The sequence below is a fragment of the Pogona vitticeps genome, chromosome 1 (assembly GCF_051106095.1).
Source record: "Pogona vitticeps strain Pit_001003342236 chromosome 1, PviZW2.1, whole genome shotgun sequence".
Classification (NCBI taxonomy): Eukaryota; Metazoa; Chordata; class Lepidosauria; order Squamata; family Agamidae; genus Pogona; species Pogona vitticeps.
In genome coordinates, this window is record NC_135783.1 from 255,065,311 (window position 1) to 255,091,874 (window position 26,564).

The 26,564-nt window shown below is 43.4% G+C and overlaps 1 protein-coding gene across 1 annotated transcript in view; it reads left to right on the plus strand.

The window, feature by feature from the left end:
* LOC110089506 (uncharacterized) overlaps positions 1-26,564 on the plus strand; it is an 84,453-nt gene that overhangs the window by 44,493 nt on the left and 13,396 nt on the right. Inside the window, 11 exon segments of the mRNA XM_078383677.1 lie at positions 1-7,780; positions 11,599-11,709; positions 14,401-14,663; positions 17,135-17,300; positions 18,594-18,844; positions 19,812-19,995; positions 21,328-21,556; positions 22,204-22,382; positions 24,123-24,192; positions 25,505-25,599; positions 26,286-26,317. Of these exon segments, the coding sequence (XP_078239803.1) occupies positions 1-7,780; positions 11,599-11,709; positions 14,401-14,663; positions 17,135-17,300; positions 18,594-18,844; positions 19,812-19,995; positions 21,328-21,556; positions 22,204-22,382; positions 24,123-24,192; positions 25,505-25,599; positions 26,286-26,317 (9,360 nt within the window).

The following is a 26,564-nucleotide window of genomic DNA, read 5'->3' on the forward strand; positions in this document are numbered from 1 at the left end:
AAAGAAACATCCACGCCAGGAGCCACAACTGCTGCCACCACAGCTCTTCCAGGAACCACTCCAGAGGAGGAAACTCCTCCAGGCACCTCCAAGGGCTCCACGCCAGCTCGGCCTGTGCCCAGCACCACTTCTCGTACCACCGTGGTCTCTACCACTCCAGAGGTCCCGGCTTCACCCAGCACACCTGCCGTCACTTCCGTTAAAGGCTCCACCGTGACTGCTGTATCTCTACAGTCCACCTCTGTATCCAAGCCCACGGCATTGCTACCAACAACAGAAAGTACCCCTGAGGTACCTGTCAGTACAACAAAAAGCATTCTTACCCCACCCGCTTCCTCCACATCTGGAATCACCTCTACCACTTGCCAGCCCAACTGCCAGTGGACCCAGTGGTTCGATACCTACTATCCAAGCTCTAGTTCACGTGATGGCGATTTCGAAACACTGGAAGATATCCTCTCGGAGGGGCACAAGGTCTGCGAGAATCCAACAGACATTCAATGCCGGGCAGCGGACTATCCCGAGGTGAGTTTGGCACTTCTTGGACAAAAGTTGACGTGCAACCTCCGTGATGGACTGCAGTGCCTCAATGCGGATCAGACCGGAAAGTATAAAATGTGTTACGACTACGAAGTCAGATACAAGTGCTGCGACTACTCCCACTGCGGGCAAGAAACATCCACGCCAGGAGCCACAACTGCTGCCACCACAGCTCTTCCAGGAACCACTCCAGAGGAGGAAACTCCTCCAGGCACCTCCAAGGGCTCCACGCCAGCTCCGCCTGTGCCCAGCACCACTTCTCGCACCACCGTGGTCTCCCCCACTCCAGAGGTCCCGGCTTCACCCAGCACAGCCGCAGTCACTTCTGTTAAAAGCTCCACCGTGACTCCTGTATCTCTACAGTCCACCCCTGTATCCAAGCCCACGGCATTGCTACCAACAACAGAAAGTACCCCTGAGGTACCTGTCAGTACAACAAAAAGCATTCTTACCCCACCCGCTTCCTCCACATCTGGAATCACCTCTACCACTTGCCAGCCCAACTGCCAGTGGACCCAGTGGTTCGATACCTACTATCCAAGCTCTAGTTCACGTGATGGCGATTTCGAATCACTGGAAGATATCCTCTCGGAGGGGCACAAGGTCTGCGAGAATCCAACAGACATTCAATGCCGGGCAGCGGACTATCCCGAGGTGAGTTTGGCACTTCTTGGACAAAAGTTGACGTGCAACCTCCGTGATGGACTGCAGTGCCTCAATGCGGATCAGACCGGAAAGTATAAAATGTGTTACGACTACGAAGTCAGATACAAGTGCTGCGACTACTCCCACTGCGGGAAAGAAACATCCACGCCAGGAGCCACAACTGCTGCCACCACAGCTCTTCCAGGAACCACTCCAGAGGAGGAAACTCCTCCAGGCACCTCCAAGGGCTCCACGCCAGCTCCGCCTGTGCCTAGCACCACTTCTCGCACCACCGTGGTCTCCCCCACTCCAGAGGTTCCGGGTTCAGCAAGCACACCCACTGTCACCTCTGTTGAAGGACCCACTGTGACTGCTGTATCTCTACAATCCACTCCTGTATCCAAGCCCACAGCGGTGATATCCACAAGGGAAGAAACCCCGGGGGTATCTGGGGGAACAACAGTGAGAACCACTCCAGGCACCACTCCGGGGGTGGAAACTCCTCCAGGCACCTCCAAGGGCTCCACGCCAGCTCCGCCTGTGCCCAGCACCACTTCTCGCACCACCGTGGTCTCTACCACTCCAGAGGTCCCGGCTTCACCCAGCACAGCCGCAGTCACTTCCGTTAAAGGCTCCACCGTAACTCCTGTATCTCTACAGTCCACCCCTGTATCCAAGCCCACGGCATTGCTACCAACAACAGAAAGTACCCCTGAGGTACCTGTCAGTACAACAAAAAGCATTCTTACCCCACCCGCTTCTTCCACATCTGGAATCACCTCTACCACTTGCCAGCCCAACTGCCAGTGGACCCAGTGGTTCGATACCTACTATCCAAGCTCTAGTTCACGTGATGGCGATTTCGAAACACTGGAAGATATCCTCTCGGAGGGGCACAAGGTCTGCGAGAATCCAACAGACATTCAATGCCGGGCAGCGGACTATCCCGAGGTGAGTTTGGCACTTCTTGGACAAAAGTTGACGTGCAACCTCCGTGATGGACTGCAGTGCCTCAATGCGGATCAGACCGGAAAGTATAAAATGTGTTACGACTACGAAGTCAGATACAAGTGCTGCGACTACTCCCACTGCGGGAAAGAAACATCCACGCCAGGAGCCACAACTGCGGCCACCACAGCTCTTCCAGGAACCACTCCAGAGGAGGAAACTCCTCCAGGCACCTCCAAGGGCTCCACGCCAGCTCCGCCTGTGCCCAGCACCACTTCTCGTACCACCGTGGTCTCTACCACTCCAGAGGTCCCGGCTTCACCCAGCACACCTGCCGTCACTTCCGTTAAAGGCTCCACCGTGACTGCTGTATCTCTACAGTCCACCTCTGTATCCAAGCCCACGGCATTGCTACCAACAACAGAAAGTACCCCTGAGGTACCTGTCAGTACAACAAAAAGCATTCTTACCCCACCCGCTTCCTCCACATCTGGAATCACCTCTACCACTTGCCAGCCCAACTGCCAGTGGACCCAGTGGTTCGATACCTACTATCCAAGCTCTAGTTCACGTGATGGCGATTTCGAAACACTGGAAGATATCCTCTCGGAGGGGCACAAGGTCTGCGAGAATCCAACAGACATTCAATGCCGGGCAGCGGACTATTCCGAGGTGAGTTTGGCACTTCTTGGACAAAAGTTGACGTGCAACCTCCGTGATGGACTGCAGTGCCTCAATGCGGATCAGACCGGAAAGTATAAAATGTGTTACGACTACGAAGTCAGATACAAGTGCTGCGACTACTCCCACTGCGGGCAAGAAACATCCACGCCAGGAGCCACAACTGCTGCCACCACAGCTCTTCCAGGAACCACTCCAGAGGAGGAAACTCCTCCAGGCACCTCCAAGGGCTCCACGCCAGCTCCGCCTGTGCCCAGCACCACTTCTCGCACCACCGTGGTCTCCCCCACTCCAGAGGTCCCGGCTTCACCCAGCACAGCCGCAGTCACTTCTGTTAAAAGCTCCACCGTGACTCCTGTATCTCTACAGTCCACCCCTGTATCCAAGCCCACGGCATTGCTACCAACAACAGAAAGTACCCCTGAGGTACCTGTCAGTACAACAAAAAGCATTCTTACCCCACCCGCTTCCTCCACATCTGGAATCACCTCTACCACTTGCCAGCCCAACTGCCAGTGGACCCAGTGGTTCGATACCTACTATCCAAGCTCTAGTTCACGTGATGGCGATTTCGAATCACTGGAAGATATCCTCTCGGAGGGGCACAAGGTCTGCGAGAATCCAACAGACATTCAATGCCGGGCAGCGGACTATCCCGAGGTGAGTTTGGCACTTCTTGGACAAAAGTTGACGTGCAACCTCCGTGATGGACTGCAGTGCCTCAATGCGGATCAGACCGGAAAGTATAAAATGTGTTACGACTACGAAGTCAGATACAAGTGCTGCGACTACTCCCACTGCGGGCAAGAAACATCCACGCCAGGAGCCACAACTGCTGCCACCACAGCTCTTCCAGGAACCACTCCAGAGGAGGAAACTCCTCCAGGCACCTCCAAGGGCTCCACGCCAGCTCCGCCTGTGCCTAGCACCACTTCTCGCACCACCGTGGTCTCCCCCACTCCAGAGGTTCCGGGTTCAGCAAGCACACCCACTGTCACCTCTGTTGAAGGACCCACTGTGACTGCTGTATCTCTACAATCCACTCCTGTATCCAAGCCCACAGCGGTGATATCCACAAGGGAAGAAACCCCGGGGGTATCTGGGGGAACAACAGTGAGAACCACTCCAGGCACCACTCCGGGGGTGGAAACTCCTCCAGGCACCTCCAAGGGCTCCACGCCAGCTCCGCCTGTGCCCAGCACCACTTCTCGCACCACCGTGGTCTCTACCACTCCAGAGGTCCCGGCTTCACCCAGCACAGCCGCAGTCACTTCCGTTAAAGGCTCCACCGTAACTCCTGTATCTCTACAGTCCACCCCTGTATCCAAGCCCACGGCATTGCTACCAACAACAGAAAGTACCCCTGAGGTACCTGTCAGTACAACAAAAAGCATTCTTACCCCACCCGCTTCTTCCACATCTGGAATCACCTCTACCACTTGCCAGCCCAACTGCCAGTGGACCCAGTGGTTCGATACCTACTATCCAAGCTCTAGTTCACGTGATGGCGATTTCGAAACACTGGAAGATATCCTCTCGGAGGGGCACAAGGTCTGCGAGAATCCAACAGACATTCAATGCCGGGCAGCGGACTATCCCGAGGTGAGTTTGGCACTTCTTGGACAAAAGTTGACGTGCAACCTCCGTGATGGACTGCAGTGCCTCAATGCGGATCAGACCGGAAAGTATAAAATGTGTTACGACTACGAAGTCAGATACAAGTGCTGCGACTACTCCCACTGCGGGCAAGAAACATCCACGCCAGGAGCCACAACTGCGGCCACCACAGCTCTTCCAGGAACCACTCCAGAGGAGGAAACTCCTCCAGGCACCTCCAAGGGCTCCACGCCAGCTCCGCCTGTGCCCAGCACCACTTCTCGTACCACCGTGGTCTCTACCACTCCAGAGGTCCCGGCTTCACCCAGCACACCTGCCGTCACTTCCGTTAAAGGCTCCACCGTGACTGCTGTATCTCTACAGTCCACCCCTGTATCCAAGCCCACGGCATTGCTACCAACAACAGAAAGTACCCCTGAGGTACCTGTCAGTACAACAAAAAGCATTCTTACCCCACCCGCTTCCTCCACATCTGGAATCACCTCTACCACTTGCCAGCCCAACTGCCAGTGGACCCAGTGGTTCGATACCTACTATCCAAGCTCTAGTTCACGTGATGGCGATTTCGAAACACTGGAAGATATCCTCTCGGAGGGGCACAAGGTCTGCGAGAATCCAACAGACATTCAATGCCGGGCAGCGGACTATCCCAAGGTGAGTTTGGCACTTCTTGGACAAAAGTTGACGTGCAACCTCCGTGATGGACTGCAGTGCCTCAATGCGGATCAGACCGGAAAGTATAAAATGTGTTACGACTACGAAGTCAGATACAAGTGCTGCGACTACTCCCACTGCGGGCAAGAAACATCCACGCCAGGAGCCACAACTGCTGCCACCACAGCTCTTCCAGGAACCACTCCAGAGGAGGAAACTCCTCCAGGCACCTCCAAGGGCTCCACGCCAGCTCCGCCTGTGCCCAGCACCACTTCTCGCACCACCGTGGTCTCCCCCACTCCAGAGGTCCCGGCTTCACCCAGCACAGCCGCAGTCACTTCTGTTAAAAGCTCCACCGTGACTCCTGTATCTCTACAGTCCACCCCTGTATCCAAGCCCACGGCATTGCTACCAACAACAGAAAGTACCCCTGAGGTACCTGTCAGTACAACAAAAAGCATTCTTACCCCACCCGCTTCCTCCACATCTGGAATCACCTCTACCACTTGCCAGCCCAACTGCCAGTGGACCCAGTGGTTCGATACCTACTATCCAAGCTCTAGTTCACGTGATGGCGATTTCGAATCACTGGAAGATATCCTCTCGGAGGGGCACAAGGTCTGCGAGAATCCAACAGACATTCAATGCCGGGCAGCGGACTATCCCGAGGTGAGTTTGGCACTTCTTGGACAAAAGTTGACGTGCAACCTCCGTGATGGACTGCAGTGCCTCAATGCGGATCAGACCGGAAAGTATAAAATGTGTTACGACTACGAAGTCAGATACAAGTGCTGCGACTACTCCCACTGCGGGCAAGAAACATCCACGCCAGGAGCCACAACTGCGGCCACCACAGCTCTTCCAGGAACCACTCCAGAGGAGGAAACTCCTCCAGGCACCTCCAAGGGCTCCACGCCAGCTCCGCCTGTGCCCAGCACCACTTCTCGCACCACCGTGGTCTCCCCCACTCCAGAGGTTCCGGGTTCAGCAAGCACACCCACTGTCACTTCTGTTGAAGGACCCACTGTGACTGCTGTATCTCTACAATCCACCCCTGTATCCAAGCCCACAGCGGTGATATCCACAAGGGAAGAAACCCCGGGGGTATCTGGGGGAACAACAGTGAGAACCACTCCAGGCACCACTCCGGGGGTGGAAACTCCTCCAGGCACCTCCAAGGGCTCCACGCCAGCTCCGCCTGTGCCCAGCACCACTTCTCGCACCACCGTGGTCTCTACCACTCCAGAGGTCCCGGCTTCACCCAGCACAGCCGCAGTCACTTCCGTTAAAGGCTCCACCGTGACTCCTGTATCTCTACAGTCCACCTCTGTATCCAAGCCCACGGCATTGCTACCAACAACAGAAAGTACCCCTGAGGTACCTGTCAGTACAACAAAAAGCATTCTTACCCCACCCGCTTCCTCCACATCTGGAATCACCTCTACCACTTGCCAGCCCAACTGCCAGTGGACCCAGTGGTTCAGTACCTACTATCCAAGCTCTAGTTCACGTGATGGCGATTTCGAAACACTGGAAGATATCCTCTCAGAGGGGCACAAGGTCTGCGAGAATCCAACAGACATTCAATGCCGGGCAGCGGACTATCCCGAGGTGAGTTTGTCTCTTCTTGGACAAAAGGTGACGTGCAACCTCCGTGATGGACTGCAGTGCCTCAATGCGGATCAGACCGGAAAGTATAAAATGTGTTACGACTACGAAGTCAGATACAAGTGCTGCGACTACTCCCACTGCGGGAAAGAAACATCCACGCCAGGAGCCACAACTGCTGCTACCACAGCTCTTCCAGGAACCACTCCAGAGGAGGAAACTTCTCCAGGCACCCCCAAGGGCTCCACACCAGCTCCGCCTGTGCCGAGCACCACTTCTCGCACCACCGTGGTCTCTACCACTCCAGAGGTCTCGGCTTCACCCAGCACAACTTCAGTCACTTCCGTTAAAGGCTCCACTGTTACTGCTGTATCTCTGCAGTCCACCCCTGTATCCAAGCCCACGGCATTGCTACCAACAACAGAAAGTACCCCTGAGGTACCTGTGAGTTCAACAAAAAGCACTCTTTCCTCACCCATTTCCACTGCTCCAGGTATCACCTCCACCACTTGCCTGCCTATATGCCAGTGGACCGAATGGTTCGATACCCACCATCCAACCTCTCGTTTGAATGATGGTGATTTTGAGACACTTGAACACATTCGCATGGAAGGTATAGAGGTCTGCAAGAATCCCCGAAACATAGAGTGCCGTGCAGAGGAATATCCAGATGTGAATATTTTTCTTCTCGGACAGAATGTTGAGTGCAACCTCCGCGATGGCCTTCGTTGCTTTAATGCAGACCAGACAGGAGCATCTAAAACGTGTTTAAATTACCAGATTCGATTCCAATGTTGCGACTCTTCGCACTGCTTCCCAGGAACATCTTCTCCAGTCTCCACAACTGGTGCCACTACCGTTTTTATGGGCACCACCTCAGGAGTGGCCACATCTCCTGCCATCTCCCAAACCTCCACAGAACCTCCACCTATACCAACCATCACTTTTACACGCACTACGGCAGTCTCCACATCCTCAGAAGTTCCAAGTTCATCCAAGACTCCCACAGTTAAAGTCTCCACAGCAATAGCCACATCTCTTCATTCTACCCCGATATCCAAACCAGCAGAAACTAAACCATCCACAGGTACTATAGCTCATTTCTGTAGTGTTTCATTTCTTGCAACACATCTTTTTGCATCTTTTCTCTTTTTAAAATATTTTTAACAAGAATAGGGTAGGGGATATAAAAGGTAAAAGGAAGTAGGAGGAAAGGAAAAGGGTCAGGCGTAGAGGAGAACACAAAGTATGCAATCATCCAATCTATTCATATTACTATAACAAATCAACTTTCTGCTTTTTTACAATTTGATTACCCTCCAGCTTTCAACTTACAGTTATGTTTTAGTTTAAATCTATATTGCTCCAATACTATCTGGGAACAGAAGCCAGTTGTATAATAAACCTTATTGTTCAATTTCCTTTAGAATTGGACATTCATTCAACCCGTCTGAAAGAATATCCATTTCTGCCACTTCCCATATTTTCTCAATAACTTCCTCTTGTTTCAGTAACTCTGCATATTCCAATTTTTGGAAGAGAAGGGTGAATCCAGAACAGTCCAATTTTTAAGATAACATTTTCTGGCTGTAGTAGGTAAATAAGTCACTGAGTAACTCTTTATCCCATCTATGTTACCTGGTATCATACTCAATAAAAGCAGTTCTGGGATTAGTGCAACTTCATTTAACTGTTAACATCTAATGACCTCTCTTTCATCTGATCTTCTATTTGGCTAAGACGTTCATTTACTTGCTGAAATCCTGCTGTTACTATCTTTTGCATGGTAGTCTGCCAATCCTTGTCTGATTTTTGTGCCACTATTCCCAAATTTTGAGATTGGGCAAACAAGGTCTCCAACATTTGATGTTTTAAATTTTTGTACGGCATTTCGCTCTTTCTAATGATTAGGCTTTGTATACATAATACTATATCCTTCACCAAAGTGGCCAACCCTCAAATATCTTTCCAAAGTTTCCACTATTTTATCAACAAACCAAACCCACAATCATAAACCTCCCCTAGGTTCTTCCTCCCATCTTTACACAGATGTTATAATATATAAATCAATTGTTAGCCCAACAATTTAAAATAGAAACGTGGCAAAAATATCCCTTTTTCTCCAGAAACCTAACAAAGTTCTGTTATCAGAGTCCCACACAGTCCAGCCAAAAAGTCCAGACTAAACAGCAATCACAGGGTTACAATCTCTCCCATAGACATCCTTATAATCCGTCTAATGTTCTTTCCATTAATCCAAAGATTCAATTAAAAAAACTCCAGTCCTAGTTTTCCTAGCTCCTCAGTCCAGTCGACCATGTCATCTCAGTCTGTTTTCTTGCTTCTAAAAGCTTATTCCTTCTTCTCCAAAAACCTAATAAGATTCTATTATCAGAATCCCACACAGTCTAGGGAGGAAAGTCCAAGCTAAATACTGTAGCATTCACAGAATTTCAGTCTCTTAAATCCTGTCCAGTGGTATTTCGATCTGGGATTTTTTTCCAGAAACAAATTTTTTCCATCTCACTGTCTCTCTTTCAGCCTTGAACCAGCCTGCTATATAAGAGTCAGTTTCACTTTTGAAGAAGCAGGCTGGTAAGCAAAACTCGCCGCTCCTTGCCTTCTTTCACCAAATATTTTAACTCTTATTTCTTTTTCAGCTTAATGGGGCTGTTCATAAATCGTTGTTATATATTTTCAACATCGTATTGCTTGTTCTCCTCTTCTCTGGGGGGGGGTGTTATTCACAGCTCACTGCCAAAGATGGCTCCCACATCTGATCTATGCTCGAGTGAATTCTTCAAAGGGAAGAAATACTGGGTTGCTGCCCAGTCTCCCTCCTTCTGTTGCTCACCAACTGTTTAGAGAGACTTCTCCTAATCTCTCCTTTGATCCCTCATTTCTAAAGGGACCCCAGATGAGGCAGTTCCAGCTTTTCCCAGGAGCTGTTCCCGGAAGCTGCTGGCAGCACCGCAACAAAGCCCCACCTCTCATCCTTTTGCATCTTTTCCAGCATTCCAGTTGTCAGTGGATCTATACCATCTCTTATTAAATCATTCTCTACATTTAAATCAAAAATAACTATTAGTGTTCTATATGTCTCTATGATAGTCTTCTAATAGCGTACTTCACTTTTAGAATTGTTACATTATTTCATTACTTTTTTCCCCTTTTCTTTTGGAATCTTCCTACTTGTAGTGTTGACCATATATGTTTGCCTCTATATGTTGCTTTCATTTCTGACCTATAGTTAGTTTTATATCTTTACCTTCTGATTTCCTCTATGTTGTTAAGCCAAGTGGTAATTTAGTTTTTCATTTTTACTTTAAAGGAAGGGAGATAGTTATGTCCTCACTTCCTCTTTTATTTTTCATCCCTATTTATTATTTCCAAACATGCTTTGGCAGCTGAGACCACCTTTGTGAGCAGTACTGGAGACAAGGTGATTGCAGTAGATGGCCAGTGCTTGGGACATCTTTCAGTATAAGTTCACATTTTTCTATGGTATTGCAGATTTGCTTCCAATTTATTTCTAAGATGTACTTCCAAATAAGCTGAACTGATTTTTAAAATCAGTATCCTATTTTCCATAGTATCATATTTATTAAGGCTACAAGACATCCTTTGAGATACAATCCTTTGAAACACTGTTCAAAGCTTTCTATCCCAATCATGTTAGTGTGTCCTCTTCATCCTGTAGAGTTCTGTTGTGCCCTTCAAGTATACATGCATTAACAATACCATGTAATACTGTGTTTCAGTCATATGATCAAAATAATTATATTATTTGACTTATCAACCATTGTGGTGTTCACCCTCGTGCCCCTTGCCTGACCCTCCTGACACAGAGCACACGAAGGCAAACTAATCTTTTTACCCCACTGCCATCAGTTGATCACTAAATCAACATTACTTATGGAAGGATGAAGATGCAGGTCCAAACTTCACTGCCTTTCAAATAAAAGTTGTTTATTGATTATAGATGTCATTATTAATCATACGTAACTTCTATTATCATCAATCCCAATCTTCTATTTGTCATTACAGTTCTTACTCACTTTTCACTCTAATCACACCTCAGATCTATCTCCTTCTCCACTCTCTCACTCTGACTCTGACTGACTGACTTCACTCTCTGACTTGGCCTCTTTATTACATTTCTCTAGGCTCCTAGTAACATTAGCCTACAATATGAATATTCATGACTGTTAACATAATAAGGGTAAACACTACAACCATGTTTAGAAACATTTTTTTTAATTTCCCATTTTGCCTGTCCTGCCAAGTGTAGAACAACTATATTATCCAACATCTTTTTTCAAGTAAGGCACATGCGCATTGGGTCCCACACATCTTGCCTTTTTTCAAGAGTTTATCTGCACAATTTAGGTAATAATTTGTATCACAGCTGGTAAATTTAGAGAAGCTACTGCATTCACAACACCTATTTGGTGGTATTATTTTTTATCCTTATGTAATCTGAAGATCTGAAGCATGGGGTTCCCTTCTGGACTATTATTACAGTGTGTAAGAAAAATGTGATAGCATCTTCTAGTGAAATTATCTGGTTGAAATCTGCAGTTCTGAGTGTAGTGGTAGGTCCATTTACACTCAGCTGGATTTCCGAACTGACATGCTTAAGATAATGTTCTGCCAAATTCTGTTTTTGCCTTCAATGTCTACAGCAAGCAGTCTCCGCAGCTCAGTGTTTTCCAGGTGAGTCCTCACCTAGGCTGCCCATTGTTAGCTGAGGATAATGCAAGTTATAGGGGAATATACCTGCAGTATGGATGGGCTGGGGAAAGTTGACTTATGTTGTTCAACACTTATTTCCACTTATATAACAATGTTACCTCCATGACAGCTGCTCATTGGTTCCCCCCCTTCTCAATGTGTCTTCAATAGTGTCAAGTACTTCCAGAAGTTCCACAGAGGGAATTACAACAGTCACTTTACAGAAAACAACTCCCTGTTTCTGCCACGTGTCTGGAACTACCAATTCTTTATATTCTCCTGGTGAGTGTTTGAAAAAAATTATATGTGAAGCTGCTCAGTTATTATTATTATATGTTTTGATTGCATTGATTATAAATGCACTGAGAACATTCCTTTTTTCCTACGATCTGAGGACTGGGGAAATTCCACTTTGATACTTTCTTATATAGATTTATGTGGTCAACGGACATGTTTGTATGCATGCAAGCATTTTAAACTATATTATTTATCCTGTTTCTTCTTGCTTTTGAGAATCGTAAATTGCTAATTCCAATATGCCTTTCATAGATTTTAAATGTCATTATTATTGTCATTGTTGTTGTTGCTGCTGCTGCTGCTACTCTGCACCATTTTAGAGAAATGTGGTGTAAAACTATTGAATGTGATTCATTTATAGTTCCCAAAAAAACACTGCCTCTGAGGACAGAACTGAATGATGTGGTTAGCATTTCATTAGACAAGGAGCTCCTGTTAGAGAGAAAATAATCTCTTTATGTCAGTATGATTCTGGCTTATCCCACATGTTGCAAATTAGATTGCTCTTGTTTCATGATTGGCCATTGGGACGTAAGAATTGGCGTAATTTGCCAGTCTTGTTTTTCAGGCATAAAATTTTGAAGGAATTGTGTCCCTTGAGGGAAAATACGTTAATGCAGAAAATACACATATCCTCTATATGTGATATTGTTGTTCAATGCAAGAAACCTACACAAGCCTGAACACATCATCTTCTCCCCTTTTACCTGGTTATCATCCATGTACATCTATTCCAATGTGCTGGTTAATACTTCTTTATTTTCTAATAATACTAAGCTTCATTATTTATATAAATTATGCATCTAGTATGAACACATTAATACAAGATATATCATAGACTGAAATCCCTACAAGCATCAAGAAAATACATTTTAACAATATATATTATGGAGATAAATAATGCACATATTGAAAGTTTCCATTTAATTATCATAATTTCAAACCATCCAGAATCTGATTGTGTATTTATGTCAGTGTAAGTGTAATGCATAAATAGCAGCAAAAAAATTGTCACTAATTAATTAATTGCCACTTATATTCCTGGTAAGGTAAAGGTAAAGGTTCCTCTTGAAATTTTTTTTGTCCAGTCGTGTTCGACTCTAGGGGCTGGTGCTCACCCCATTTCCAAGCCATAGAGTCAGCGTTTTGTCCGAAGATAATCTCCCGTGGTCACATGGCCAGTGCGACTTAGACACGGAATGCTGTTACCTTCCCACCGAGGTGGTCCCTATTGATCTACTTACATTTGCTGGGACAAGCGACGGGAGCTCACTCCGTCACATGGATTCGATCTTACGACTGCTGGTCTTCTGACCCTGCAGCACAGGCTTCTGCGGTTTAGCCCACAGCGCCACCACATCCCTTACTCCCCACGTACCTTATATATTCCTGACTGGGCACCAAATTTTGCAATTGGCACATGATGAACAATGCAAGTGACAACTTGTTAGTTAATGGCAATTTGCCTCTGTGATTGATTCTGTTGTACCAAATATACCGTATATCTAGAACAGGATTCTTGACATTGCAATATCAGGGAATTTTAGTTAGAAAGGGTGGTTGGGGGGTTTGTAGGAATTTGATTGTTTCTTTTAGTAAGCAGAATATAAGGCATAAAAAACAACATGTGGAGAGATCAGCTCAGACCAGTATCAACACCATCCCTGGTTTTGCACACAATCTAGCACTTTGTATGATAAAATCACTCTAGAAGCATTTAAAGTAGAATAAGGTATCTTTACTTAGAATAACCGACTGTACAATCAGAAAGGAAAAGTATACTGCACAAGTATTTCAATAGTTACAACAAATGTATTATTCTATTTATTTTATTTTATTTTTTAAAAAAATACCTCACCTTTCTCCTAAAAAAGAACCCATGATGGCTTATATCATTAAAAGCTCAATATTAAAAGCTTTAAAAAGGTAAATTATTCAAATATTAAAGAATTAATAACAGTATATTAAAATATGAACCATCTCAATTATTGACTCCTAGATAGTCAATTGCAAGGAAAAACTCTTTCCTATTTCAAAATTTATTTGTCCCCTTAGGAGCTACCATTCAACGCTAACTGGCTCAAAATAACAAATACTTAGTTGTCTTAAAGCTTTAATCATATATATCAACATGTATCAAAATCTTGGGGCAGTTGCACAACGTACAGTATTATCAATATCAACTTCCAAAATCCTTGTCTCCAGTACACATATTTTTAATCAACATACATTTTACTCAAAGCTGAGATAGCCAGTGTGGTGCAGTGGATAGAGTGAAGGACTAGGACTCAGGGGGCCAGGGTTCGAATCTCTGCTCAGTCATGGAAACTCATTTGGGATGTGGAACTGGTAAAACCACTCCTTAAATATCTCACTTACCCTGAAAACCCTAGTAGGGTTGCTATAACTCAGTTCTGATTTCATAGCACATAACAAACAATTAAGACTACTATCTCATAGATGTGTGTGCACCACTCATCTTACCTTTGAGTAGATAGGATAAAAGTGTAGAAAAGCAGTTTAATCTGAGGCATGTTTGTTTAGATTTAAATTGAAAAAAACTTGCAACACATGCTGGTAAACCAATAAACCTAAAGTATGTATGTGTCTTAAAATCATACTTTTTTTGGTCTGCAATCTCACATGAATTCATTCTTTTTTTTCCCTTTTAAATAGGGGAAGTAATTTATAATAGAACTGATAGTGCTGGATGCAGCTTTTATGCAGTTTGCAGCAAGACCTGTGAGATTGAAAGGTTCCAGGGACCTTGTCCTTCAACAACTCCTTCCCATCCATCGACTTTATCTGTTACAACTACAGCAACACCACCTGCCTCTAAGTCCACCGTGTTTGTTCCAGCAACTGAACTACACACTACTACATCTGTACCAACTGCACCAAGTACCACGGGTTGTCCTGATATTGATCCACCTAGAATGGTAATGGCATTTTAATCCTGTTTTTCATTTGTGCATTACAGACCTATTTTGTCTCCTAAAAACCCAAACCTTTATGATGCCGACAAATCTTATTTCTACATTTCTTCTTGTGGAAACATACTACAAACCACCATCCTGTTACATGCTTTGCCAAATTATCCAAAAGAATTTTAAATGTGCAATTTTCTGGATTAATTGAGCAATTTTGTGTTTTTGTTTTTTTTTAAAATCTGCAAATACATAATTTCCTTTTCTTTTCCAGCAGTGTGAGCCCTGTGTCAAATATTTGTCAGTCTGAATATCCGTTTTAATGATACCAGTAATACCTTTGCTTGTTTGGTGTTCCTGCAATAAAACATTGCATCTGCATCATGTCCTTTCTACCTCCATTTGGTTGGTCTAGTTATATCTATTCATTCTGTAACTAACGGGTGCTCCGTTTAACGACGAATTTGCATTACGACGAGGTTTTTGCGATTGCAAAAGCGATCGCAAAACGACATTTTGAATGGGGGAATTTCACTGCGCAATGATCGGTTCCCTGTTTCGGGAATCGATTTTCGCTTCCCAATGATCAAAACGGCTGATCGTTGGGTTTTCAAAATGGCCGCCGGATGCTGAAAGTGGCTCCCTGCTGTGTTTGGGAGCCATTTTTCACTGCACAGGCACCCGAAAATGGCCACCCTTATGGAGGATCTTCGCTGGACGGTGAGTACTTAGCCGATCTGAACACATTAACCAGGTTTTAATGTGTTTCGCTGGAACGAATTAATGTCGTAATGCAAGGCACCACTGTATATGGTTCTATTTTTATGGAGCATACACAGAAGGGACATGAACAATGTTTAGACATTTCAATGTATTGAAATCTAAATGCAAAATAATTATCCAGCTGTGTAAATGAAAAATACAATGTCAGTAAAAGACCGTGTGTATTTGTAGCCAGATGCAACTCTAATTTTGCTTCAGAAAGGTATTTATGCATGAATCTTCAAAGCATTATAGGGCTGTAAATTGCAATGTGCTTTCAGATGGGCATCCTGACTAAACTAATGCTACATGGATTGGCTAAAATAATGATATATAGAGTCTTTGGTTGGATATGTCTAGTGGTGTAGTGCTAGATGGAAAAGAGCAGATGTTTATTCTGACATTCTGATAGTCAACTCACATGCAGAAGAGGAGTCCACCATGCATGGATAAGTGCATATAAATAGTTAAGCAGTGGGATTTTGTAAAAGCAACAGCTCTCAACCACTCATTCAAGACCAAACTACCCTCAAATACCTTGCATTACAACAGGAAGAGTTTGTAACAGTAGGAAAATTAATTTATCTCTCATCTACTAGAGGGACTGAATCTGAACTCAAAGGGAACAGGGAAGCCTAAGATGGGTGGCAGATGATGGCACAGTCTCTGTGACTCAGAAAGTCTCAGGGCTTTGACCCTGGAAGCCCTGACTCTACTTCATCACTGGATGTGCATCTGATTTTATGTTTTTGGTCTAGCAAGGGATGCACATGCAGAATCTCTCTAGATAGACTGGAAGGATAGAACTTGTGCTGTAACAGTGACAGAGCTGAAGTCCTTGAGCTAAAGGTGGGATTAAAATGTAAAAACAAAACAAAACAATTTAATTAACAATATGGCTTGATTGGTTTATGTGCTTGGCATCTTGGGGTAGAGCATATTGTGGTATGGTACCATACTGCACAGGTGAAATGAAGAGCTATGGAGCCAGCCTGTGCGCTGTGCCCATGTCTACCCATGATTTTGGATGGGTAGAGGACAACTGACTGCTGTTGTGGTGCTGAAGATGAGAGAACATTGTTGCTTGTGATATGAACACTCATTCTGTTTCTGCCTCTAGGAAATAGTTTCAAAGTTTGTTTTTGTTTTCCAGATATCAACCACTCTGTTTACCAGAGACAGGAGAGCCAAAAGCTATACTTCAATACACCCAAGGCTATAATATCTCTTTTCCCGTTTACAGCTATCTTAAACATTGCAATTTGACTCTAGTTTGGAGGAGCAGTATCACAGTTAAGAGATACATATCCCCCCCCAAAGGGACCTGAGTTAGGTATCTGGCTGCAGAGCCAAAGGTTCAATTGCCCACTGTGCCTCCAGGGGAAGGAGCCAACCTGTGTGGCCTTGGGGCAGTTGTACAGTCCCAGGGTGTCCCCAGATTAAGAAAATGGTAAACTACTTCTGAGTATTCTCTATCTGGAAAACCCGGAAAAGGGTTGCGATAAGTCAGAATTGACTTGACGTTGTTGTTGTTGTTGTTGTACAACCGTCTCTTGTACCAGCATTGGTGCACTGAAGGGATATGGGATGTTCAAGACCAGTTAGCCAGCCTTGAATGAACAGTACCGTTCATTCACTGTTGACCCCTTCTGAAAGGAGGGGTTTATCTCCTCCTAACAAGCACAGCAATTTTTTATATATAATGTGTGGTTTACTTCCAGACCAATGAAACATGGATGCTAAACAACTGCACTACAGCAATTTGCGAAGGAAACAACAGAGTTGTTTTGATACTTCACCCACCTCCAGAAAAGATACAATGTGCAAGTGGACTCCAGCCAGTAAAAATAGAAGATAAGGATGGTTGTGCCCACTATGAATGTGAATGTGAGTACTTAACTTACAATGCAATCCTGTACTGAGAAGTAAATTTTAGTGACTTTCATTGGTCTTGCTACAAGTTAAGTAAATAAATAAATATAGGTCTGCAGTCTTAGGAAATAATGAGATGAATTACACATATTTTAATTTTGTGAAATAAAATATTAGGATATTTTGCTTACAAAACTTGAATCATTCATTCCTGTCCCCACTTTGTTATGTGCCTTATGGCAATTCTGTGAATAAGCAATCTCCGAAATGTCCTGTCCTCAACAGCTCAGCTCAGCTCATGTAAACCCAAGGCTATGGCTTAATTTAGAGAGTCAGTCCCATCTCGTGTTTGGTCTTCCTCTTTTCCTGCTGCCTTCCACCTTTCCCAGCATTATTGTCTTATCCACAGAATGTTGCCTTCTCATGATGTAGCTTCAGCTTCATCATTTTTGCCTCCAGAGATAGTTCAGGCTTTCTTTGCTCTAGAGCCCACTAGTTCATCTTTCTGGCAGTCCAGGGTATCCACAAAGCTCTCTTCCAGCACCATATTTCTAACACATCATTTTTTCCTCTCCGCTTTCTTTACTGTCCAGCTTTCACACTCATACATGGTGATTAAGAATACAAGAGTATGAATTATCTTGGTCTCCAGTGACACATCCTTACACTTGATGATTTTTCCCTAATTCCTTCATTACTCGCCTTCTGAGACTCAGTCTTCTTCTGATATCTTGGTTGCAGTCTCCACTTGGATTGATGACTGAACCAAGGCATAAACATCTTTAACTATTTCATTTTCTTCATTGTCAACATTAAAGTTGTGTAGTTCTTCTGCAGTCATGATTTTGGTCTTCTTAATGTTCAACAGCAGTCCTGCTTTGGCACTTTCTTCTTTTGCTTTCACCAAAGTCATATGAAGGTATTGCTCCTTTCTGCCAGTATGATGGTGTCATCTGCATATCCTAAGCTGTTGATGTTTCTTCCACCAATTTTAACTCCTCCTCCTTCTGAATCTAGTCCAGCTGTCCATATGATATATTCTGTGTTCAGATTGAAGAGATAAGGGGATAAAATGCACCTTTGTCTGACATCTTTGCCTCTAGGAAACCATTCTCCACTTTAGTAAGTTAATTATTAACACATTCAAACATGGATATGCTGAACTGGTATCTTGTCCTTCAAATTGAATAAGTGGAAGAGCAGCATTGTGACTAATAATTCTATTCTGTTAATTGCCAATAATTTAAGTTTCTTCGTGACTGTACTCCATCCGCAAAATAATATGATTTTTTGATCTCTCCATTCTAGGTATTTGCAGCGGTTGGGCCAGTACTAATTATCTAACTTTTGATGGCAGTTTTTACAATTTCCATGACAATTGCACTTATGTCCTGGTGAAAGAGATTGTGGATAAACATGGAAATTTCAGTGTTTTGGTAGACAATTACTTCTGTGATGCAGAGAATAATCAAGACTGCTCTAGAGCCATCATTATAAATTACAACTCTATGGAAGTGGTGCTATACAGCCAAATGAGTGATGCAAGGAGAATTAACAAGGTAATGTGATGTAGGTTTTAATCCTCTGACAACACAAACCAAAATGTATCCATTCTCAAAGGACAAACAGGGACCAAAGTTATATCCACAGGACCTGCAGCAACTGCAGCATCCCAGTCAGAGCAGACCTGAGCAACTTTGTCTGCAAAGTAGTGTGCATAACCTTGTGAACCCTGTTAGGGTCATTTATGTCAGATGCAACTTTACAGGACATTAAAAAGAACATCTGCTATTTTAATCAGAGGTGTACAGATTTGTGTTTTTTGAGTACAACTCCAGAATCCCCCCCATAGCTGCATTTGTGGGAGTTTGTAGTCTAGAAACACAAGTTGTACATCTCTAATTGTAATCCCATTATTTTTGTTGTGTTTTGGACTTTGATTGCCAAATATATTTATTCTGTTAAAAACTGAAGGTTTCTCATCTTTTTCCCCCTTGCCTTCTTCCTTTTCTCTTTCCTTCTCTTTTATTTTCCTACACTCCTTTTTCTCTCCTCCCTTTCCTTTCCACAAGAATTGAGTTCTAATAAATCAATCATATTAAGTAAAAAGAGAATGAAACAACTATAAAATAATGTGGTTGGGAAGTGGGTGACCCCTGCTCAAAGTTGTTGCTCCTAAGGATTCTCATTTGTATGTGAAAATGACATAAAATAAAAATATTTGATTATTTTATTATTAATATTAACTGTTGGAAGGCTTAATTGGATTGATTGTTTTGTTAAGATATTTTCTGTAACTGCTTAAGTGCACATATGTACAAACACTCTCCGTAAAACAACACAGTACTGTACTGTATTAAAAATAATGTTAAAAATGTAGAGCAGCTACTGGTCTAATTAATTGAACAGCTCTAAATGATTCTAAAACAAATTATTGAGATTCTCATTTAATGCCATCTTAAGCATGTTTTAGCCTCTTTTTTATATAGTTATATATTTATTAATATTTTATATTGCTATTTATAGGTTACTTTCAATCATGATCCAGTCCATGGAGATTTCAACAAGGATGGCATTATCGTTACTAGTTCTGGTTCTATGATGAGTGTGGAAATCCCTGCCATCAATGCTTTTATTAGTTTCAATGGGGTCATCTATACAGTAAAACTCCCATATAGCCAGTTTCAACACAACACAGAGGGCCAATGTGGTAAGTAAAGTCAGCAGCTCCCCGGCCTTTCAAATCCTCTTCCATAACGTTGTGCCTTTAGTGAAAATGCATGGATTATAAAAGAAACTTTACAATAAATAGGGAGTGGCTACAGTTCTGTAATAGAGCAAATGGTTGTTGTGTGGAAAGAGGTTAAATTCACTTCTTGGTATCGCTGCTAACAAAGGAACTCACAGTCAAGGAACAGCTGCAACCAGTCAGAAAAAACAGGACTACATGGATTGGTAATTGGATTCAGTATAAAGCAACTACATTTCTCTATAGTCAAGAGTGTGTATTGAATTTTTTTAGGGTTGCCAGGCTTCAGAGTGCTGGGTGAGATCTTAGGGAATTGGTGTGCTTCTCTGTGTTTCAAGGTTGGTGTATCTCAGGGCAAGTGAGACTGGAGGAGAACAAAGTTGGTGGGGAGTGAGATGGGTTTAAAGCCTCAGCAACCATCTCCAGCCATTCAAAGGCATTGCCAGGACTCATTCACTCAGAGAGAACGCATTTGTATGTCCATTTCTTCTAATCCAGCCCATTTCTTGAGCAAGGCAGAGGATAGAACACGTTGTTGCTCTTGAAGCATCTTCGTTCCACAAAGCATGGCAGCAGAGGTGCCATGCCTGCGGAAGAATTCCACCAGGTTTGTAGTGAGTTTTCTGTAAGCCTGGAAGGCCCTCCAGAAAGTTGGACTGCAACCCCCCATAGTCTTAGACCATTAGTTATACTGGTTAGAGTTTATGGGGATTTTAATCCATGTGGAGGGCCACACATTGCCCACTTCGGGCACAGGACCTGGCGGAAAAAAACTACATAACTAGAGTCCTATGAGTAAGTCTGTACAAAAGATGAGGTCTAGCGCAAATGGCAGCATATGTTATAATTGCCAGGTGCATTTTGCTACGGGGGGGGGGGAGGAAGCCAGCCACCTGGGAGTTGCCTTAGTAGCCAGTTAAAGGCTTTTTACTCCACTTCTGAGCCTGGATTCTTCCATACTCCTTTCTACAAACATCTGGCCCAGAAACAATTCCAGCTCACCACCACCACCCCTTTGCCTCCCCTGCATCTCACAAGCACCAGCCTCTTTAACATCAAAAAGGACACTCCTTGATATTACAAGCAATCAACTCTGGCCTCAGGTTTTGGTCTTAAATTTCAGGAAGTAGGGAGATAACCTGCCAATTTTCTTTGTCATAGAAAACAAAGTGTTATATTCTCTATTTAGAAAATGAGCTGCATGATTTTGGTGCCATTCAAACTGAACATGCTTAAAGCGTATATTAACTGTATATTCTGCACAGGCATAATGTGACATTTTCCCCCTCCCAGGAACTTGTACAAATGACCAGTCAGATGATTGTCGCTTGCCCAGTGGTCATGAAGCTACCTCGTGCTCAGAGATGGCTGCCCAGTGGTTGGTTTATGACAAGAATCGGACCCACTGTCAAGCAGTGCCAACACCACAACCTCCTGTGTCACCCACACCAGAACAACCTGTCTCCCCCACACCAACAATCTGCAGTACACCGGCTCCTTTGTGCGAGTTGATTGTGAGCGAGTAAGTGCAATCCTACTTTTACAAGCATTTCAGATGTTCCCTTCTGCAGAGCAAATAAATAATTGGATAGCTTTAGTTTAAAAAGTGACTTTGACACACTCTACAATAAGTAATTGTCATGGGGGTGGATGAAGCTTTCAGATTCCTTCCCCTTAGGCACTAGCTCGGTCTTCTGAATACCATGTATTAGCTTCTATTTCCCTTTCCTTGAGCAGGAAGACTTTTAAAAATTTCTCCATTTTTAACCCCAGTACTATATTGCGAACTAGAATATCAGTGGGGTGCTACTGTGCTCCATGGAAGACCAAGGGCTATTTGCTCCTGCTTGTGGTCACCATGAGACTACATAAAATAGCACTGCCTCAAATTGTATTTACACATTTGTCCAAAGGCAGTGCATATCCCTAATCTCAATCATTTTCCACTTCCTCCTGTATCATAAAGAATGGTAATACTGCAACAATCTGGGTTTAAGATTTTGCATAAACAGGGTTATTATTTCAGCAGCAATACACCACCAAATCTTTCTGGAATTAAAATCATTTTGAATCATACCTCTCTGTTACACTTCCAGGTGGAAGCTTTTTGGATGTGTACCATGTTTGTGAGCTATGGTTCACTCATGTCATCTTGTTCTGTTTTTAAAGTATCTTTGTAGATTGCCATAAGGTTCTGCCTCCCAAAGTATTCTACGAAGATTGCCTCCTTGAAGCCTGTCACTCTTCCAATGATTCCCTGAATTGTCACAACGTAGAGCTGTATGCTTCCCTTTGCACAGCTAAAGGTCTTTGTTCCGACTGGAGAAGCAAGACCCAAGGAAGATGCCGTAAGTTGAAGACGTTTGCTTATCCTCATATAAGCAATCATTGAACCAATCAATTAATACAGCGCTACTAACACGTGAATAGTTAGTGGTTGCAAAATGGAATGTTGCATGATATATTCTGACTTTACTACTTCTCATTCTTTATAAGTACCAGGAAAGGAGAATGTAAGGTAGCGGGGCGTGGGGGGGGAAGGATATTAAGAACAAAATGTGAAGATGTAAAACTCCACTAGACATAGGTGGAAAAGCTTCCTGTACTGTTCTAAGCCTTAGAAGTCTCTCCTCTGTCATGATTAGCTTTTTCTTTCTGCTAGAAATTTATTAGAGAGCTATAACCCCTTTTAAGTAGGAGAACAAGCTCCACGTTTTCACAGTTTATACTGTGTAGCCTGTAACCATTTATTGTGATATCCCTTTGTATTCCAAAATTTCACGGCTATCCTCCCATATCCTCTAAAGCAAATCCTCATCTTCAAAGAACCCTCCAGTGTGATGCTTGATGTGTCATAAATGGTTGCAAACAAAACAGAAATGTTTGTTCCTCCCTGTGCATACCAGAGTTGGTTTGGAAGCTTACAAATCTTGTTTCTGGATCTGTTGTTGTTGTTGTTGTTGTTGTTTTGACTTATATATCACCTCTAATATTTAGAGCACTCTCTGGGTGTTTCACAACATAATTTAGCAAGGGACACTTTGCCCCCCACCCCAGCAATCTGGTTACTTATTTTACCAATCTAGGAAGGATGGAAAACTGAATCAACCCTGAGCTGGCTACCTCAACTTGTTGGGATTAGATTTAGTTTGTGTCCTAAGGGACGTGGTGGCACTGCGAAGGGATGTGGTGGCGCTGCAGGTTAAACCACAGAAGCCTCTGTGGTGGAAGGTCTGTAGATCTTCAGCTGTAAGATCAAATCCACATGATGGAGTGAGCTCCTGTTGCTTGTCCCAGCTCCCACCAACCTAGCGGTTCGAAAGCATGCAAATGCGAGTAGATAAATAGGGACCACCTTGGTGGGAAGGTAACAGCGTTCCGTGTCTAAGTCACACTGGCCATGTGACCACGGAAGATTGTCTCTGGACAAACACTGGCTCTATGGCTTGGAAACAGGGATGAGCAGCGCCCCCTAGAGTCAGACACGACTGGACAAAAATGGTCAAGGGGAACCTTTACCTTTACCTTTAGTTTGTGTCCAGAGGCTTGACTGCAGTACTGTAGTTTAACCAGTGAGCTGTGAGGCTGGCTTACTTGTGTTTAAATTAGGCTTGGTTTTGTTTAAATCGTTCTTAAAATTAATGTTAGAAATAATTATTTGTTTGCCCACTGTATTATTGTTACTCTTATTTATCAGGCAGGAAGAGTACACTTCTTTCAGAGCAGATGGGCATATCCTAAAACGTTTCTTTAAAAAATTAGCTGGAGAAAAATGTTGGTGGGGCAACCAGCAAATGAGCACAACAAAAAAGTTGTGAGTGAGAAATGAGAAGACAGCAAAAGTTTTAGTTACTAGGCATGAGAATTCCCCAGGGACCAAACCCCTATTTCAGCATTGAGGCCAATGGGAAAACAGGGCTCAGCTTTCAATAGAATACTTTACAGTCATCAGGGAACAAATTAGACTATAAGGAGGGAGCTGTATGCTGTATTGTAGCGGTTGCTTTTTAAAAGCCCTAGCTCAGAGTGCATTGTTCTAGCTCATGAAGTCATTCTCTTGACAACATATTTTATTTTCTTCTCTACAGCATACTCTTGCCCCAAAGATAAGGTGTACAAACCATGTGGTCCTGTTCATCCTCCCACCTGTGAAGATGGGTATGAATCAACCAAGCAATTAGCTCTACACTAATTAATTTTAATTGACATGTTTATTTTTAGCTAGTGTTTTTCTTTCTTGAGTACAATAGCAATGAAGCAATGGTTGTTAAGTTTTATAGAGATGTTGTAGGCATTAAGATGAGTGAAAGAACGAATATTACTATTTCAGATCATGAATCCTATCCACCTTCTTTTTTCAAAAAACATGAATGCCTATCTTTGCTTCTAGCTCATTTCAGTTTGGAGGGAAGTACATTACTATTGGTGAATACTTCAAACTTGCTCTATTTTAAAAAGCAGCTCTTAGTTTCAAGCCTGCAGTGAACGTGTATGGCCTGAATGCTTAGAGATGTTGTTGACTTTATTCCAGAACTGGGAACATTATCTTTAAAAAGAAACTCTGCATTACTCACTATTTTGAGACAACAAGATAATAGTATTTCTTATCCTTGCTACATTTATAAAATCAGCATTTTGCATTGTCCTTATCAGCATACAGTACTAACAAAATACATACTGAGAAACAGTTTTTGCTTCCTCTAGTGATCAAATGAGATATTGCACCTTGAAAATAGAAAAAAAGACTATGAACTAAAATTGTCACTGCGGATTGATAAGAGAGTGGCATGAAACTTGCTAGACTTGCTTCTAAAAATGCTTTTCAAAAGTAACTTTTCAAAGTAATTAGAAAATGTTTCCCATTACATACAACTTTGCAATTACTAAGAATAAGAAGCAGTGTTGCTAGTTGCTAGTTACTTCCAAATTATGGTTTGTAGTCTACCTAATTAGTCTTCAGTAAGGTTCTGTTTCCTGATTATTAGGTATGTAAACGTTATAGTCCTTGACCATTCTTCTGAAAAGTAAAATTCAGCCCAGTGGGAATTACTCTCAGAAAAGAGGGCATAGAAATGCAGTTTTATGCATAATCACCGAGGATCAAGTCCCAATGAACTTAGTGGGGTGTGTTTGTGCATGATCATTCATGGTGTTGTCTGATAATATTCTCTTGCAGGATGTAAACTAAACTCATATTGTTACAATTCACTGTTTGCCTTTTGTTGTAGATTCTATTGAACCAGGGAATAAACAGTTTCCCCTGTTCATAGAATCCATTCATGGACTTATGTGGCATCATGTTGCTTGTGCGTTATAGGAACCGTATGGAATAGTGGCCTTAAATCATTGTTTCTTTTTCACTCCATAGAAAAATAAGTTTCCATTTTCCTTCACATTACTACTCTAGTGGTGCCATTAGTTTTGACTACAAAATTGGAAACATTCATATCCATTCTTCTTTTCCTTTCAGATCAACTGTTAGTCACGAAGTGGCTGAAGGATGTTTTTGCTCAGACGACAAAATCCTGTTCAGTTCATATACTGATATATGTGTCCAAGAATGTGGTAAGTTTCTCTTTGCCCACCTCCAGCCCTCCAAGACAAAAACCACTTCTTCTTTTGGGGAAAAAAAGAGCCCCCTTCTGGTCCTTAAACAGCTCAGGATGGAACATAGAGGAATGTCCCACTGGTCCCCCAGAGTGCCTTTCTAAGTAGAAGAATAAAAGATAATAATGAGGGGCCTTCCAAGTTCTGGGGCAGATTTTTGTGGCCTTCAGATCTTTGGAAATTGCCAACTGTGGTCTAACTACTGTATTGATTTTACCTTTTAATAACTTTTACTACTGGTTTTTAAGGTTTGTATGGTCAAATGGTTTTAATGGATGGCCAGGCTACCCCAGGTGGCAAAGTTCACAGGGAGCTGGGTCACCATGAGGGCTCCCTGAGGTTGCCCACCCATGCTGTAATGGGTCAGGAGTGTAAACCACTCCTGAGGAGGAGGAGGAGGAGGAGGAGGAGGAGGAGGAAGAAGAAGAAGAAGAAGAAGAAGAAGAAATGCTAATTTAGTCCTTTATTGCACAGAAACTCTATCTGCCAGTAATACAAAAGCAAGTGCTTAGGGGCAAAGGGACTAAAACAGGCATCAAAAGGTTCTTTCAGCTGAAATCTCCTATATTTTAAATTTTAAACCAGCTTACATATATGAGATATTGATGGACTTAGAGGAATTTCTCTCTCTTCATGTCTTTCAGGCTGTGTGGGACCTGATGGATTGCCCAAACTGGTAAGTATTTCACTGAAAATGTTATAGGTAGATTACTGTCAATATGTGGTGGGTCACCCAGACAATAATCTGGGGCTTCACAAGTGACCAAGGACCATAATTACACCCAGTGTCAAATAACCTGGCTGGCTGGGCATAATTATTCATGCTAAATCCAGCTACTGTCATTAGGCTGTCCTGGGCTAGCCCAAAATACTTTGATGCCTGAAGCGGGGCAGTTAAATGTAATTATTTATGTGTTTATTGC